The 19,478-nt window shown below is 39.3% G+C and overlaps 1 protein-coding gene across 1 annotated transcript in view; it reads right to left on the bottom strand.

The window, feature by feature from the left end:
- Nucleotides 1-539: 539 nt before the first annotated feature.
- TDRD5 (tudor domain containing 5) overlaps nt 540-19,478 on the bottom strand; it is an 84,334-nt gene continuing 65,395 nt past the window's right edge. The window contains exons 14-17 of the mRNA XM_039255399.1: nt 17,756-17,938; nt 16,900-17,043; nt 8,592-8,802; nt 540-1,030 (exon numbers count right to left, since the gene is read on the bottom strand). Coding sequence (XP_039111330.1) covers nt 786-1,030; nt 8,592-8,802; nt 16,900-17,043; nt 17,756-17,938 — 783 coding nt within the window. The 3' untranslated portion in view covers nt 540-785. The remainder of the gene's footprint in view (nt 1,031-8,591; nt 8,803-16,899; nt 17,044-17,755; nt 17,939-19,478) is intronic.

Genomic DNA, 19,478 nt, shown 5'->3' on the forward strand with positions numbered 1-19,478 from the left:
TTTTTTAATAGTTCATTCTATGAGCTTAACAATGTCCTATCGTGTTTCCCACAACTTGACTTCAGAGAGCATCGCGTTATACAAACGCTTCAACAGCATCCCTGCCCAACGCCTGCCCCACGCAACAGAGAAGGTCAGTCCACTAAGTGTGAGCAACCAGTCTCTGGAATGTTGTTAGGAGTCTTCAGGAAACTGCCTGTACTGAATGACAGCTTAATTTTTTTTTAATGTGAAAGTTCTGACATGACCAAAGCCTCAGGATGCAGATTTCTCACTGAGCCTAGCATTTCAAAGAAATGATAATGGTAAGAACTAGAGCCCTGGATTATCTCCATGATCTAGAAAATTTCGAATGAGAAAAAAAAAAAAAAAGCAGCCTTACAATTCAGACATCCTTCTGGAGATAAGAATTTGAGATCATTTTTGTCTTACTAACATGGATCACAAAACATTAGTTTTTCAGTTTTCATTTATCAGTCATGATATATACAAGAAAAACATGTATAGAAACACACAAAAAAAACAAAAATTCCCTTAAACTACATTAAACTGAGGTAAACAAAACTATAAAGAAACACTTAATAAAAATTAAAATTAACATGAAATATCAATACTTACACAACAAAGTGGACTGTTAGCATAATAAAGCTAACATACAGTCACACATATAGGCACAGGCATCAACTATCAAAATACTGTTTTGTTTCAATCTGCCTTATTTTGGCCTTGGGAAATCACCGCACCCTAAAGCACCTGGTTTACTGGTTTCTCCCCCACTTGCACCCTCACGCTTCTGTCCCTTTCACACTGGGGTACCAATGTAGGAGGCTCCTGGAGGTGGCTAGCCGCGCAGCCGCTCCTAAGGCAGCAGTGGCAGTGCTCCGGGGGACGTAGAGCTTCTGGGAGGTCTGGTGCTCGGGAGACAAAAGCAAAGACAGCCGGTCCATGGCTCCATGACCCTCGTCTCTGAACACTGTAATGGCACGGCTCCCAGAGAGCTCGTTCTTTAGGCTCTCCGGAGAGCTCTCCACTGAAAAAGAAAGGAAACATGAGTCCTCTCAAGGGGTTCCCATACTCACCGCCTTCATTCTCCCATTCTAGGTCTTTATTAATGTGTCTTACAGTCATATTGTGTTACAGGGTAACATCTTCTGTTACAATCAGAGAAGATGAACCTTGGAAACCAGTCAACAAATGAAAAAAAAAAAAGAGGATGGGGAATCCTGCAGAGATGAAATAAATCCTTGTCAGAATGAGGGAAGGCAAAGAGAGGCGAACAAATGTAGTTATAAGCAGGAAAGGGAAATTTTCTCTCTAGGACATGACAAAAGTAAACTGGATATGATTCCAACTCCAGGGAGGAGTCCTTAAGCTCCCCTACTTCCCTCCGGCAATGAGCACAACTCTGTCCCACGACTGTTTTCTATTGCCCAAGGGACTCCAATCTGAGTCCGTGCCAGTGTAAAAACAAAATTGACCAAGATGTTTGTAAGAAGTTCCAAAAACCAGTTATCAACCATAAAAAAAATTCCTTAGGAATAAGTCTTAACTAAGAAGAAAGAACCTTTCAAACGAAAAAATTTTATGGGAACTCCGATGCCAAAGGGTCTGAATAGCCAGGGAAGGGATGCCAGACGTTGTCACGCGCACGTACTGCAGGCCAGTGTGACCGTTTAGCACCTGTCTCCAATGGCAGAAGGCACTCTCAGGCCAGCATCTACACAAACATGCCGCTTCCTTCAAGAAAGCTCTGCTTCAGTTAAAAAAAAAAAAATCTAGGTGAGCTAAACAATGTCTATCATCACAAGCACTTCACAGACTGGCACCAGTAGGATTACATTTTGAAAAGCACCGCCCTAGGCCTTAAAAACACAGATTTCAGAAAATCTAGAGAAAACACAGGCATAATCCAATACTTGGTTCATCTGTGCTTCTTAGCATCTAACACAGAAAGAAGCATGTGGTATATGTTCTGTATGTACATTTGTGGTGAGTTATGTTCAGGGAGAATCTGAAAGTAAAACTCTGATCATAAAGCCATAATTAATGCCCGCTAGAGGGAAGAGCAGGTGCATTCTGAGAAAACAAGTGGTTTCACACAAGGTTTTGGTGAGCTCCGATTTTAAAAGGCATAAACATACGAAAGCAAGGACACATGACCAAAACCTTGAAGAGGAGCAGAAACTTCTGTTTCCAGACATGAGGTTAATTCAACCGGGATTGAAAAAAACAATCTCTTCTGCCTTAAACAGCTGGAAAACTGGAGAAAATGTATGAAACAGCTGCCTCTATGTGCTGAACAGCAAGCAGGTCGGACTGTAGCCCCTGAGAGAAGTGAGCTCCACGAGGGCCTCGGCTCGCTGGGGCCCGGCTCGCTGAGAAGATGATTTCAGGGTTTCGGTGCAAGAAGGGAGAATCCAAACTGAGCCTGCAGATCTTACTGGCAAGACAGAGTTTGGAATTCATGGAGGCCAAGCTGCCTAGAATTTGAGGGAGGAAAGTACCAGAGAAGCCAGCAGCTGGAAATCTGCTGAGAGGCCCCTTTGAGTCAGGCTGACTGGAGATCTGGCTCGGGCAGGTGAGGAGACCACAAGGCCAAGGAGGAACCTTCCTGAAAGGAGCAGGCAGAACAATCACTGTAGCTTCTGGGACAAAGTGGCTCTGGTGGTTCCCACCAGACAGAGTGTGAGGAAATCCTAACATACAGGACATCAAGTCCTCTCTCCACCCGCAGAATGGTACTGCCTAAATAGCAGGGCCAGCAGACTAAAGACTTTTTAGGCCTGCCTAATGCAACCCAAAAGAAATGTAAAAGGGGCACCTGGATGGTTCAGTTGGTTAAGCGTCCGACTTCGGCTCAGGTCATGATCTCACAGTTCGTGGGTTCGAGCCCCGCGTCGGGCTCTGTGCTGACAGCTCAGAGCCTGGATCCTGATTCAGATTCTGTGTCTCCCTCTCTCTCTGCCCCTCCCCTGCTCACACTCTGTCTGTCTCTCAAAAATAAATAAATAAATATTAAAAAAAAAAAAAAAGAAATGCAAAATAGTAAAACCAATTTCAGGTGATTAAATTGCATCTCCCCCAACATCCCTCCCTGTGGATGGGTGGATAGAGAAAGAGAGAGAGATAGATACACACAAGGAAGGAAGGAGAAAAGGAGGAGGAAAGGGGAGGGGAGGAAAGAGAAGAAAAAGAGGCCTAGCCAATAATGTAAAATTCAGTGTCTGCCATGCAATAAAAAATGACCAGATATGCAGAGAAGACAGAAAAACAGGACCTGTTATCATCAGGAAAAAAAGCAACGGGTAGAAGCCGACTCAGCAATGACACAAATGGCAGAAATGGTGCACATGCCAGAATCACAAGGAAAAACTATTAAAATAGCTGTTCTAAGAATACTCCAGGTGTACAAGGCAGAGAAAATATGAGTATGATAAACCAAACCACGAGATGAAAAATATAATTTCCGATATGAAAAATATACTAGGTGGGAAAAGAATAATCACTAAACAAGAAAAGGTGAGCATATGTAAGAGACAGTAATAGAAACTATCCAAAGACTAGGAAAAAGAAGTATACCAGTAGCTGTAAAAAAGTAACCTATCGCATGTGTAATGTGTAAAATTGGAGTTAAAAAAAGGATAGGAGGTGACAGGAAAAAAATATTTGAAGAATGATTGAAATTTTTTCAGATTTAATGGAAACTATAAACTTGGAGATCCAAGAACTCAATGAAATCCACGCAGAAGAAATACAAAAAGAACCACACCAATCCACCTTACAATCAGATTGCTGACAATCAGTGATGTGAGAGAAAATCTTAAAAGCATCCAGAGAAAATAACACATTACAAAGGAACAAACACAAAAATGACAACAGACTTGACATCACAGTGACAAGCAGAGTGACATCTTTTACTGCAGTGAAAACTCTACCAACCCATGACTTTATATCCAGAAAAAAACTTAAAGAAATGAAGTGAAATGAAATTAAAATAAAGGCTTTGTTTAATGTAAAAGAACTTAGAGAAGACATCAGTAGCAGACCAGCACCACAAGATATGTAAGTTCTTCAAGCAAAAAAGAAACTAATGTTAGACAGAAACCTGGATCTACAAAGGCGATGGTAAACAACAGTCTGTGGGCCAAATCCAGCCTACCTACCACCTGTTTTCTAATAAAGTTTTACTGGAAAACAGCTATGCTCCATCATTTGTGTATTATCTATGGCTGCTTTGCTTTCCTAGAAACTCACAAACTACCAAAACTGAAAGAGGAAGAAAACAGGAAATTTGAACAGATCTATAACCAGCAAAGAAACTGAATCAGTAATCAAATATCTCCCAACAAACAGGGCGCCTGGTGGCTCAGTAGAGTAAGCACTGACTTCAGCTCAGGTCACGATCTCCCGGTTTATGAGTTCGAGCCCGTGTCAGGCTCTGTGCTGACAGTGCAGAACCTGGAGCCTGCTTCAAGTTCAGTGTCTCCTGCTCTCTCTGCCCCTCTCCCTCTCATGCTGTGTGTGTGTTTCTCTCTCAAAAATAAACATTTTTTAAAAATTAAAAAAAAGTTCCCAATAAACAAAGGTCCAGGGCCAGATGGCTTCCCAGGGGAATGCTACCATTTAAAGAAGAGTTAATACTTGTCTTCTCAAACTGTTCCAAAACAATGAGAAATGAAGGAAAATGTCCAAATTCATTCTATGAATCATACCTTGACAAACACCTCCCACTAAAAAGGAGAACTACAGGCCAATCTCTCTGATGAACCTGGATGCACAAATTCTCTACAAGATACTAGCAAATTCAATCCACAGTATACATTAAAATAAATTTTCACCGCTCCCAAGTGGGGTTTATTCCTGGGCTATAGGGCTGGTTCAATATTCACAAATCAATCAATATGATACTTCACATTAATAAAAGAAAGGAGAAGAACTATATGATCCTATCAATAAATGCAGAAAAAGCATTCGACAAAACACAGCATCCATTCTTGATAAACACACTCAACAAGCAGGGATAGATATAACATAGCTCCACATAAAACCCATCTACAGAAGACCCACATCTAGTATCACCTCCAATGGGGAAAGACTGAAAGCTTTCCCTCTACGTTCCAGAATGAGACAGGGTAGTCCGCTCTCACCATTACTATTCATCACAGTGCTGTAGGTCTTTGCCTCAGCAACAACACAACAGAAAGAAATAAAAGGCATCCAAATCATCAAAGAAGCCGAACTTTCTCTCTTTGCAAGTGACATGAAACCCTATGTAGAAAACTCAAAAGACTCTGCCAAAAAATTGCTAAAATACATGAATTCAGCAAAGTCACAGGATACAAAATCAATATGCAGAAATCTGTTGCATTTCTATACAGCAATAATGAAGCAGTAGAAAAAGAAATTAAGATACCTGGGAATCTAACCAAAGAGGTAAAAGATCTGTACTCTGAAAACTATAGAACACTAAGGAAGAAACTGAAAAGGATACAAAGAAGTGGAAAAACATTCTGTGCTCATGGACTGGAAGAACAAACATTGTTAAAATGTCTGTATTACCCTAGGCAATCCACACATTTAAGGCAATCCCTATCAAAATACCAACAGCATTTTTCACAAAGCTATAACAAACAATACTAATATTTATATGGAAACACCAAAAGCCCCGAATAGCAAAGCAATACTGAAAAAGAAAACCAAAGCTGAAGACATCACAATTTTGGACTTAAAATTATACTACAAAGCTGCGGTAATCAAAACAGTATGGTACTGGCACAAAAATAGACACATATATCAACAGAACAGAATAGAAAACCCAGAAATGAGCCCACAATTATATGGTCAATTAATTTTCAACAAAGCAGGAAAGAATATTATCAGGAAAAGACAGGCTCTTCAACAGTGTTGGAAAAACTGGATAGCAATATGCAAAACACTGAAACTGCTCACTCTCTTACATCACACACAAAAATAAATCCAAAATGGATGAGAGACCTAAATATGAGACCTGAAACCATAAAAATCCTGGAGAACACAGGCAGTTACCTCTCTGACATCAACCATAGCTCTAGACATGTCTCCAGAGGCAAGGGAAACAAAAGCAAAAATAAACTATTGGGACTTTATCAAAATAAAAAGCTTCTACACAGCAAAGGAAACAATCAAAAAACTAAAAGCCTGCTGAATGGGAGAAGGCACCTGCAAAGTGATGGGGAGTAAGGAGGGCACTTGTGATGAGCACTGGATGATGTATGTAAGTGTCTAATCACTACATTGTACACCTGAAACTAATATTTCAATGTATGAAAAAAAAATCTCAATAAATATGTGTAAATTTACATTAATCCTAAAATTCATATGGGAAGGGACTCCTGGGTGGCTCAGTCAGTTAAGTGTCCCACTCTTGATTTCAACTCAGGTTATGATCTCATGGTTCATGGGTTCAAGTCCCACATTGGGCTCTGTACTGACAGCGCAGAGCCTGCCTGCAATTCTGTCTCCCTCTCTCTTCCCCTCCCCCATTTGTGCACATGCAGCACCACCTCTCTTTCAAAATAAACAAACATTAAAAAAATAATAATAGGGGTGCCTGGGTGGCTTAGTCGGTTAAGTGGCCGACTTTCGCTTAGGTCATGATCTCGCGGTTCGAGGGTTCGAGCCCTGCATCGGGCTCTGTGCCGACTGCCAGCTCAGAGCCTGGAGCCTGTTTCAGTCTGTGACTCCCTCTCTCTCTGACCCTCCCCTGCTCATGCTCTCTCTCTCTCTCTCCTAGAAATTAAAAAAAAAAAAAAAAAAACATTAAAAAAATAATAAAATTCATGTGGAAAATGACCTAAAATAGCCAAAACAATTTGATAAAGAACAAAACTGTATGATTTCAAGACTTATAATGCCACACTAATCAAGGCAACAGTACAAAGACATATAGACTACTAAAACATAACAGAAATTTAGAAACAGACCTTCACATATACAGCCTGCTGACTTTTGACAAAGATATCAAGGCAGTTTAAAAGTGAAAGGACAGCCTTTTTTTTTTCTTTTTTAAAGTTTATTTATTTTGAGAGACAGACACACAGCTGGGAAGGGGCAGAGAGAGGGGGGAGAAGAGAATCCCAAGCAGGCTCAGCACCACCAGCTCAGAGCCCAATGCAGGGCTCAAACTCACAAATCATGAGGTCATGACCTGAGCTGAAATCAAGAGTCTGATGCTTAACTGCCTGAGCCACCCAGACACCCCAGAAAGGACAGCCTTTTCAACAAATGGTGCTAGAAATGAATATTTATATACAATCAAAATAAACATTAACTCTTACATCACATAATTATAACAGAAACAGTAACTCAAAAATTAACAAACTGGATCACAGATCTAATTATAAGACCTAAAACTATAGAACTTTCATATGAAAAAGAGAAAATCAGTTACTTAGGTTAAAAAAGATTTCTAAACAGGACACAAAAAGGTCAAACTTTATACTAAGAAAAAAATCCATCAGACTTCATCAAAATGAAAACTCTTGCTCTTCCAAAGATGCTGGTAAGGAAATTACACACTTGAAAATATTTGTGATATTTATATGTGAAAAAAGCTTTTGTGTCAAGTATAAAGAATTTTTACATATCAATGAAAAGATGATACTCTAATAAAAATGAGCAAATATTTTGAACATGCACCTCACTGAAACAGATATATAGACTGCATATAAGCACATGAAAAGAAGGTCAACATCATTGGCAAAGAGGGAAATATAAATTAAAATCACAATAAGAGACCACTACACACATACTAGAATGGCAAAATTTTAAGACTGATAATATCATGTGTTGACAAGGAGACAGAGCAATCGGAACTTTCATATATTACTGGTGTGAATAAAAAATGGTACAGCCACTTTGGAAAACATTTTGGGAGGCTTCAAGAAGTTAATCACCCAGCAACTCCACCCCTTGGCATGTACTGAACATGTGCACACAAAGAGCTGTATGTGAACGTTCACAGCTTTCTTCCTAACAGCCCAAATCTGGAAACAATGCAGATGTCTGTCATCTGATGAACAGATAAATAACAGTATATCCACACAAAAGGGTGTTACTTAGCAGTCAATCAGAACAAACTTTTGACAATGGCAACAATATAAATGAATCTCTAAAACATCCTGCTAAGTGAAAAAGGTCAGACTCAAAAACTACATACTATATGACCCTCTTTCTACGACATTCTACAAAAAGGAAAGTAACATGTCAGAACCAGCAAGCAAGGGGAGTGAATGACTGCAGACGGAAAGACGGATGCAAGGAACTGGTGGAACTGCTCTATACCATGATGGTGGTGGTGGTTACAAGACGGGATACTATGTCAAAACTCACAAAACTGTACCCTTAAAAAGTGGCAAATTTCAGGGTCTGTAAAACTGACTCCCCCCACCAAACGTTAAAAAAAAAAAGAGGAGTGGCAAAATAAAAGGGAAAACGGAGGCCCAGAATAACCTAAGGACTTGAGACAAACGCTAAAATCAGCAATTTTTCAAGTTATGTTCTGAAAAGATAAATGACAAACTACTGTATTTGTCAATTATATGTAAACCTACCTGAACCAGAGTGCTTTTCTGGGGAACCCGTCCCCATGGGGGTTGCGTTGAGGGCTGCCGGAGGCAGCTGGGTCAGCTCTGCCTGCATCTGAGCACTGCTGGACTCAAACTGGCTCCCTTCTTCTGACTGCTGTGACTGGATAAGAGAGATGTAGAACTCTTCCAATTTGGGCAGTGTGGAAGGGTCCGAAGAACTCTCTGAACTTGGCTGCTGCAGTATGGGAAAAGTAGGGCAAAAGCAGGAAAAGTCATTGTTAGTATAACAGGAAGAATTAACCCTTTTTTGGATCCTTATATGCAAGACAAATATTTTTCATATCGAATAAATAAAACGACTTACTTTTAAGATCCTAGACTCTCTCTACAAGAAATAAGTCCTTTTCTTACTTAATGACCATCAGTTCAAGAAACATTTACTGAACACATATTAAACATGGTAGTGAATGCTGCCACACAGAGCTAAGGAAGAGAGGCAGGAAATGAGAGCAAGCACAGTGGGCACTCACTGTCAGGCCCAGCGTGAAGTTATTTGCATGTGCTTCTTCATCTAAACCACAGTACAAGGCACTAGCTTAGGTGTTAGGTCTTCCTTACTATGGGTCCTTTCACTTACATAATGCTTTTCACAAGAGGCTAAGTTATCCAGTGTCAACAAGAAGGAGACAAAGTAGAGATAAGAACTCAGCCCCGTGCATGTTCTCTCTGCCCCACCTTCCCACCTCCCAGTAAGGTAGGGTCACCTGTCCCTAAGCTCACGGGCCTCAGTTAGGAAATAGTGTATGTGCTGCAGCTAGCCACGAATAGTGCCATTACCTGCATAGAGCATAAAGTAGTTAAAGGGAGGCTCCTCAGAAGAGACAAAATGAAGCATTAAGAATCAGGGTTCTAGAGAAAGAGATGAACATCCCATACGGAGAATAAATGCGGGCTTCAGCGAAGGGAATGTCAAATTTGAACCAGGAGATCCTGCATCCTACCATACAGTCATTGCTGAAGTAGGTACCATCTATGGTAACTTAGCGCTTATCTTCTGTGATGTTAACTGGCATTAATATGACTAAAAGTGAGTCCTATCCAGTCTAGGCTGTAACAAACTGACCTACAGTCTGGGTTCTGCCTTCAGTAAACTGAAGCCCTAATTGTACAGCCTGAAAATGTAGCTGTGTGTGTTCTTCAGGCTCCTGTGTAGTAGACATTTAGTATCAGTTAACATTCCTGTTTTGTTCCAGGACAGGAAAAAGCCTTGCTCATTTTCAAACATGGCTGGCATGAATGTGGCTTATAAAACTATGCGATATACTAACGGCTATGTGTGTAATCTTTCTTTGACAGCAAAAATGAAACTCAAATTCCAGATAGCTACTGGCCACACAATACACAATATGCTAAAGGTCCAGATTCAAAGTTTTGCTTGGTTTATGCAATTCACATGTGGGCTTAGTTATCCTGTAAGTTTATGCTCACTTAGAACGAGGCTGAGCATTAGGGAGTTCTTTCAAGAAGCCTCCAAGGATAGGTAAATAATATTAATATGACAAACTTTCAGAGCTGGAAAGATCACTATCTGAATCAGTCTTTGCAGATGGGCAAACTGAGACTCGAAAAGGTAACTTGTTCAAACTGGTAAATTTTAGTTTGTGATAAGGCTAAATAAACCCTTAACTGCAGACCACCCACCAAGTGATTTCTACACTATGTCCTGCTGCCTTTTTTTAAGTTTATTTGAGAGAGAGAAAGCACATGCGCAAGAGAGTGTGTGCACATGTGCAAGTGGGAGAGGGGCAGAGAGAGAGAGTGACAGACAGAGAGAGAGAGGGAGAGAGAGAATGAATCCCAAGTGGCTCCTCACTGAAGGCATGGAGCCGGATGCGGGGCTCAAACTCATAAACTGGAAGATCATGACCTGAGTCAAAATCAACAGTCAGGCATTCAACCTGAGAGGCCTAAGTAAACTGAAAACCTAACCAGCTTTTCTGCTTCTGAATAAATGCTTGCATTGCGAGAATCCAAAACCTGACTTTAACTAGCTCCTTCTGCTTCTGTACCATTGCTTAAGGCTTGCGTTCCAGCCTCCCCGGAACTACTGGGCGGCTGCATACTGCTCAAGGCCGAAGAGTGCTCAAGGCCGAAGAGACTGGCCACCATATCACCCCATCATACTACCCTGGCGGCGCCCAATCGGGAGAGGCCAACAGTCACCCTCCACCTTACTGGAGGAAGGGCCTAGAGAAAGAAAAGTTAACCTGTTAGTCGCCGAACAAGACCCTAGACTTGCTCTATGATTGGCTGAATTCAAAGATATCCAAAATATTATAATTGGATCCCATCAAAAATCCTGATGGCAGGAACCAATCAAATATATGTTCATATTTAAATATTAACCAATGACAAACCTGTAACCATAGAGATCTCCTGTCCCTCCCCACGACTTGTTTACTCCTGTTTATAAAAAGGCTGCAAAGGCTTTGTTCAGGGCCTCTCAGCGTCACCGGCGACGAGTGCGCGGAGGTCCGGGTTCGAACCTGCAAATAAACAACCCTTGCCGATTGGCTTTGACTCTGGTCTCTGGTGGTCTGTTTTTGGGGTCTCTCGAACTCTGGGTGTTTCAAACCAACTGAGCCACCCAGGTGCCCCCGTGCCTGCTGCCTATTTTTAAGAGCTTAACAAAAATCAAAATCAGAAACAAGTTTTTAAAGTTATATTCTTTTTCTTTCCTCATAAGTGTGGTTTTTGAAGAAAGATACACTGTTAAAGCATATTTAGGATGCACTGTGATAGCTTCTCATTATGAAAAAAAACAAAAAACAAAAAACATGTGAATGAATGCTTTCTAAATTTGTACAGCACTCTGAGATCAAGTTAAGCACTTAGGGACAATGCAATGAAGATTCCTTCTCCACAGAGTGTTGCCCAGCCTTCCTGTTCAAAGTGTGGTCCGTCAAACGGGAGACGCAGCTGTGCCTGGGAGCCTATCAGATACATACACCCTGTGTCTCTGGACCAATGCCGCCCAATCAGAACCCACATTTTTACCAGACTCTCCACGCATGTGTAGGCACATTATAGTTTCAGAAGCATTGTTTTACCAAATTTTGCTCTCTGTAGTTAATGACTGACTTCATCATCATCTAAAAATATACCTCATGGAACTAGAGATTAATGATAGACTTTCTTTTTTTTAATATTTTTGTTTATTTCTAGGAGAGAGAGAGAGAGAGAGAGCGTGAGCAGGGGAGGGTCAGAGAGAGAGGGAGACACAGACTCTGAAATAGGCTCCAGGCTCTGCGCTGGCAGTCAGCACACAGCCCGACGTGGGGCTCGAACCCACGAACCGTGAGATCATGACCTAAGCTAAAGTCGGACGCTTAACCGACTAAGCCACCCAGGCGCCCCTAATGATAGACTTTCAAGAAACATGTTCATGATTAACATATGCAATCAAAAGCATAGCCCCAAACCACAATAACATACAATGTCACATCCACAAGGATGGTCATGATAGATACAGATATAACAAGTACTGGCAAAGAAGTGGACAAATGGACACTCTTCTGCTGATGGGAATGCCTCTTTGAGCAAATTTGGCAATTCTTCAAAATGTTAAACAGACTTAGGATATGACCCAGGAATTCCACTCCTAGATATATACCTCATAAAATTTAAAACACATGTCCACATAAAAATATGTATATGAATGTGAGAGCAGCATTATCCATAATAGCAAAACCCTGAAAACTCAAATGTCAATCAGCTGGTGAATAAACAAAATGTGGTCTATCCTTACAATGGATTATTCAGCCATAAAAAGAAATAAAGTACTGATATATGATCAACCTTGAGAATATTATTCTAAGAAGCCAGACACAAAAGGCCATGTATGTACTGCACTGACTCCAATTAAATGACATTTCCCTAAACATAAGCAAAATCAATAGAGAGAAAGCAGATGAGTGGTTAACCGGCAGGTGAGAGAGAGGGTATCAGCAAGGGCTGCAGGGCTTCTGTGGGGGATAATGAACACGTTCTAAAATTGCTTGTGGTAATGAATGCACAGTAACTCTCAAAGACTAGTGAATATATTAAACGGCCATTAAACTGCACACTTTCCACAAAATGGAATAAGAATCATATCTTATAAAGCTGAGAAGACAGAGGATGTAGTCTGAGCCCTACCAAGGGTCTCACCTGAGATTCCCCCCGAAGGATCATGCTCTAGAGTAAGAGCCACATCTCAGGAGTAAAGGCAAAAGTGAGATACAGCAGTCCTAACAAAGCCAGAAACCAAACCTCAATGTGCCTATTCAGGTAACTGGCTGGTATCTTCTACACACAGGACAACTTAATACACCTTGGAGGAAGATAACTCATCCAGGGCCTCTATAATTTTTTATCCATAATATCCAATGTTCAATTAAAAAAAAACAAACATGAGATGTGCTTCCCCACTATCCCCCACCCCCATGCCAAAAACAGGATCACAGAACAAGACCAAATATGGGGGGGGGGGGGGAAAATATACCCAAAGGTGATTCAGATATTGATATTATGTGAAAAAAAAAACTTTAAAATAACTATGATTAACATGATCCTGAATGTAGAGAAAATGAAAGAAAAAATATGATGAAAATGTGGAGAATTTAAACAGAAGACTGGAATTATTCTAAAAAAGAATCAAATGGACATTCTAAAACTGAAAAATAGTATTTGAAATTAAGACTTCAATGTGTGGGTTTAGTCACAGAATGTATCCCACAGGTGACAGGATTAGTATTCTTTAAGAATCAATCAAAAATCTCCAAACTGAGATGCAGGAAAAAAGAGAAAAAGTATGTAAACATCAGAAAAGACCCCAGAGGCAGGTGAGACTCGGCTCAAACGCCAGCCTGTGTATAAGTGATGCCAGCAGGAGAGCCGTGATGAGGGGAAGCAGGATCTGATTAAATAGGCCAGAATTTCCTAAAACTGAAGGGCATCAACCTTCTTATTTAGTAAGCTCAGTGAACCACAAGCAGGGTAAATCCAAAGGAAATTACATCTAGATATATCATTACCCAAATGCTTAAAGCAAAAGACAGAAAAATCTTCAAAGAAGCCAGAGAAAAAAACGACATCACCATCAACGGAACAATGATAGGTGACAGCGGACAATGCAACAGAAGCCAGAACATAATGGTATGGCATCTTCAAAAGGTTGAAGGAAAAAAAAAATTGCCACCCTAGATGTCAATACTCAGGGAAAATATCCATCAAAAAGGAAGATTAAATTTGGAAATCTGGAAAATTAAACAACATATTCCTGAACAGTCAAGCATCAAAAAAGAAACCACAGAAAACTAGAAAATACCTCGAGACAATTAAAAACAGCATACCAAAATTTACGGGATACAGCAAGAGGAGAACTAAAAGGAAGGTTTATAGCAATAAGTGGCTTCATAAAAAAAAAAGAACAATCACACACAACTTAACTTTACACCTTCAGGAACTAAAAAACAACAACAACAAAACAAACAAAGCAAACAAACAAAAAAAACTAAGACCAAAGTTAGAAGGCATGAAATAATAGAAATCAGAGTGAAACTCTATGAAATAAAGAAAAGGAAAAAAATATCAATGAAACTAAGAGCTAGATTTTTGAAGCTATAAACAAAATTTGCAAACCTTCAGCTAGACTAATAAAAAAAAAAGAGAACACTCAAATATCAAAATAGAAGAAACATCAAATTTGATGCCACAGAAATAAAAAATGATCTTACTACAATTATGTACAAACTGGATAACTTGGAAGAAATGAATAAATTCCTACAAACGTACGACCTACCAAGACTGAATCATAAAGAACTGAAAACTGAATATGTCAATAACAAGTAAGACTGAATTTGTAACCAAACTCCGCCCCTCTCCCCTAAAAGGGATCAGGTAACTTCACTGGTGAATTCTACCAAACATTTAAAGAATTCACTTTCTCAATCTTTCTCAAACTCTTACAAAAAAGTGGAGAACAATTCCAAGCTCATTTTATGAGGTCAGCATTAACTTGATATCAAAGCAAGACAAGACACTATTAGAAAATTAAACTACAGGGGCGCCTGGGTGGCTTAGTCGGTTAAGCGTCCGACTTTCACTTAGGTCATGATCTCACGGTTCGTGGGTTCGAGCCCCGCGTCGGGCTCTGTGCTGACTGCCAGCTCAGAGCCTGGAGCCTGTTTCAGTCTGTGACTCCCTCTCTGACCCTCCCCTGCTCACGCTGTCTCTCTCTCTCTCTCTCTCCTAGAAATAAATAAAACATTTAAAAAAAAAAATTAAACTACAGGCCAATGACCCTGATGAGTAAAGACATAAAATTTCTCAACAAAATATTAAAACTCTAAATACAACATTAAAAGAATGTGTCATCACCAAATGGGATTTTTCCCTGAGATGCAACATAAAAATCAACTGTGATATACCACATTAACAGAATGAAGTATAAAAATCACATAATCATCTCAATACATGCAGAAAAAAGCACTTGACAGATTTCAATCTTTTCACGATAAAAATTCACAACTGGGACTACAAAAAAATTACAACATAGTAAAGGCCATATATGAAAAGCTCACAGCTACTATCCTAATTTCCTCTAATGCTTTTCTTCTAAGATCAAGAAAAAGGCAAGGAAGTCCACTCTCACCACATCTATTCAACACAATACTAAAGTCCCAGGCAGAGATTAGGCAACACAAGAAATAAAAGACAACCAAATCACAAAGGAAAATATAAAATAATCTTTATTTACAGATGATATCATCCTATATACAGAAAATAATAAAGACTCCAAAAAACTGTTAGAACTAATCAACAAATTCAGTAAAGTTGGAGAATACAAAATCAACAAACAAATATCAGTTGCATTTCTATATGCCAACAACAAATTCTTTGAAAAGGAAATTAAGGGGCACCTGGCTGGCTCAGTTGGTACAGCATGCAAGTCTTGATCTTGGGGTTGTGAGTTTGAGCACCAAGGTGGGTGTAGAGATTACTTGAAAAGAAAATTAAGAAAACAACCCATTTGCAATAGCATCAAAAAGAATAAAATACCAAAGAATGAATACAACTAAGGAGGTGAAAGATCGGCACACTGAAATCGGCACTGACGGAAGAAGACATAAATAAATGGAAAATACATCAGATGTTCATGAATTGGAAGATTATTAAAATTTCCATACTACCCAAAGTGATTTACAGGTTCAAAGCAATTCCTATCAAAATGTCAATGGCATTTTTTTCTAAAAACTGAAAAACAACCCTAAAATTCATATGAAACTACAAAGGACCTCAGAAGTGGGGACGGTGAAAGGAAGAGACCACCCTTCCTGATTTCAAAATATATTATAAAGTTAACAGTAGTAAAAACATTATGGCACTGGAGTGCCTGGGTGGCTCAGTCGGTTAAGCATCCTACCAGCTCAGGTTATGATCTCATGGTTTGTGAGTTCAAGCCCAACGTCGGGCTCTTGTCCTGACAGCTCAGAGCCGGGAGCCTGCTTAGGATTCTCTGTCTCCCTCTCTCTCTGCCCCACACCTGCTTGCGCACTGTTTCTATCTCTCCAAAATGAATAAACGTTTAAAAAAAATTTTTAAAAACAAACATTATGGGACTAGCTTAAAGCAGACATACAGACCAACAGAATAAAATCCAAAGCCCATAAATAAAAATTGTGTCAATTAATCTATTTTTTTTTTTTTAGAGAGAAAGAGAAAGAGTGAGCAGGGGAGGGGCAGAGGGAGAAGTAGAGAGAGAATCTTAAGCAGGCACCATGCCCAACACTGAGCCAGATCTCACAACCATGAGACCATGACCTGAGCTGAAATCAAGAGTGGGACACTTAACCAACTGAGCCACCCAGGTGCCCCTCAACTGATCTTTGGTAATGGTGTCAAGACTACACATTGGGGAAAAAATGGATTTTGTTCCTGAATTAGTGCTGTCTGTCACAGCAACGAGGAAAACAAACAAACAAACAAAGAAAACAGACTAGATGATAGGACAGAGAGAGAGCTTAATATTTCCAGCTAAGTTATATGAAAATATCTGTTTTCTGTATCTCTAACATAGAGGTTAATCAATCTTGCAATTCTAGGCTTATGATTTTCTTTTTAAGAAATAAATATATTAAATTGACTGAAATTATTTTTAATCAATATACATTTTGTGTATATGTATTCCACCAAATGCTCAGAGTGGGATCATTAGCCAGAATTTTACTTTCAAAAAGTGAAAGCACTTCCCCAAGAGATTCTGCCAAAGCAACATTCATTAGACGTTTACCTTTTGAATTCTGGTTGTGCCAGTATTTTTTTCCTGAGCACTCAGTTCCTCTTGCTTTTGAGCTTCTACTTTCATTCCATTCACAAGGCCTGAAGGCTGCCATGAATCATCCCATGTATCTTTGGGTTTAGAAAAGCACCAATCCTATAGAGAAAAAAACGCAACAATAAATTAAGATATAGTCCACATGATCCAAACAGAGAATAACTTGGGCAAGGTAAAGACAAAGAGGCAAAGTTGATTAAACAAGAAAAAGTGTTTATTAAGTTTCTGAATCAGTGTGACTTTCCTCCCTTATTTTATTGGCCCACACCCAATATCCTGAATTCCTTGGAACACACAGATCTCATAGAAATAAATACAACTCTCATTTGTAGTATACTGTTTTCATGGCCAGATGACTTCTCATGATCATCTAGTATTTAAATGGCACAAATAATAAAGAACAATTTAACTATAGATATTTCTTCTAATAACCAGTAGGAAATAAATTTTAAGTATATAGTAAGGCCCAATATTAGCTAATATTCTCAATGTGGAGATCCAGAGATTATATTACAAGACAAATGTAATAAAAATAAAATTAGGGAAAACAGTTATTTATAGATCCTAAGGCCAAAGGTTTCTGTGATAAAACAAAAATCCTAACAGCCAAAAGGCAGATGGGACAATAAGCCCATGATCTACTCTCCCCTGTTCCAAGCTGTCCTCTTCCCTATCACTACCATCTTGAGGAAAAAATGAATTCTTGGGAATTATCATCTGACAGATGCTTTTGAGCGTATAGCTTTCTTGAGGAAATTTACATTTCTGTTTTACAGTAATGATTTGCTTTCTGTTGTCCCAAGGATCTAACCTTCTGTGGCATTTCTTTACATGGCGGATGTGGCTTCTTTCCACTAAGAGTTGAGGTAAGTGAGTAGGAGGCAGCATCGCCCCCTTTACCCATTTTAGCCTGCAAAGGCAGCCAGTTCTCATCCCAAACGTCATCACCAATAGTCACTGATTCTAGGCATGGCATTCCAGTGGGGATCTCATCCTAGAATGGATCAGAAAACAAAGTAAAACTTTAATTTACAGTTGCTATACAAGTACATTTTAAAATTTAGGTTTACATTTTTTTTTCCTGACTCCAGGTAAAGATGGCAGTTTGCATACACAACTTATTACTGTCTCTCTCCCAAAACATCCCAAAACACACAGATTTAAGTCTAAAGAGAACAGAAGAAGAGACAATACCACCTACATTCTAGATACGGGAAAGCAGACAAGTGACAACTTACTAAACAGTCCTGAGAAAGTAGAATCTTGAGGTTGTAGGCAGGAAAAACTGAGAAGCAACCCAAATTTATACCACAGATAGTACAAACCCTCAGGAATTGCTAGACAAGGTTTTTGGAAGTGAGAATAGAAAGTGGGAATGAAAATTCGAGCTATGTCACAGAATAGAAGATTGGTATAGAAAGATCAAATGCATTTCTATATACCAGCAATTAGCATGCAAAACTAAAATTTAAAACACATCATTTACAATCATTCCAAATAAAATGAAATAATTAGGTCATACTTAAGGCATGTACAGGACCTATATATTGAAAATTACAAAATGCTGATATAAAGAAAGAAGAATCAAATGTAGAAACATGTTTGTATAAGACTCAACATTGTAAAGATGTCAATTCTTCTCCACTGATGAGTAAGTTTAATGTAATTCCTAGCAAAATCACAGCAAGGTATTTTGTTGAAGTAGACAACTTATTCTAAAATTTATATGGAAAGGCACAGACCTTAAAATAGCTAAAAAATCTTGACAAGGAAAAATAAAGTAGGGTGAATCACTCTAGCAGATATTAAAGCGTACTACATAGCTACAGGGATCAGGTAGTATTGGCAGAGAGAGAAACACATGGATCAATAAAACAGAACAGAGAACCCAGAAACAGACCAATGCAAATACGCTCAACTGACTTTTTACAAAGGTACATAAACAATTCAATGGAGAAAGGTAGTCTTTTAATCCAATGTTGTTAGAGCAATTGTATATGTGATGCTGAAGCGAGCACTGAGAGCAACTGGATATCAACAGGTGCAATAATAATAACAGTAATAATAATAATAAAGCTTTGACTGGGGTGCCTGGGTGGGTCAGGCAATTGAGCGTCCAACTTTGGTTTTGGTCATGATCTTATGGTTCATGAGTTAAGCCCCACAGGGGGGATCTCAGCTGTCAGTGCAGAGCCCACCTCAGATCCTCTGTACCCCTCTCTCTCTGTCCTTCTCCCACTTGTGGTTTTTCTCTCTCTCTCAAAAATAACCAAGTGTGTGTGTGTGTAACTCCATATATATATATATATGCCTTGACTGAAACTTCACATTTTATACAAAAATTAAGGGAACTGATTTATAAGCTACTGAGTAAGTTTTCAGTCTTCACACCAAAATCACAATCCATCAAAAGAAAATCTGATGTGGCACCTGGGTGGCTCAGTCAACTGCATGTTCAACTTTGGCTCAGGTCATGATCTCATGATTTGTGAGTTTAAGCCCTGTGTTGGGCTCTGTACTGACAGCTCAGAGCC

The sequence above is a fragment of the Hyaena hyaena genome, unplaced genomic scaffold (genome assembly GCF_003009895.1).
Source record: "Hyaena hyaena isolate Hyena2069 unplaced genomic scaffold, ASM300989v1 scaffold_525, whole genome shotgun sequence".
In the NCBI taxonomy this organism is placed as follows: Eukaryota; Metazoa; Chordata; class Mammalia; order Carnivora; family Hyaenidae; genus Hyaena; species Hyaena hyaena.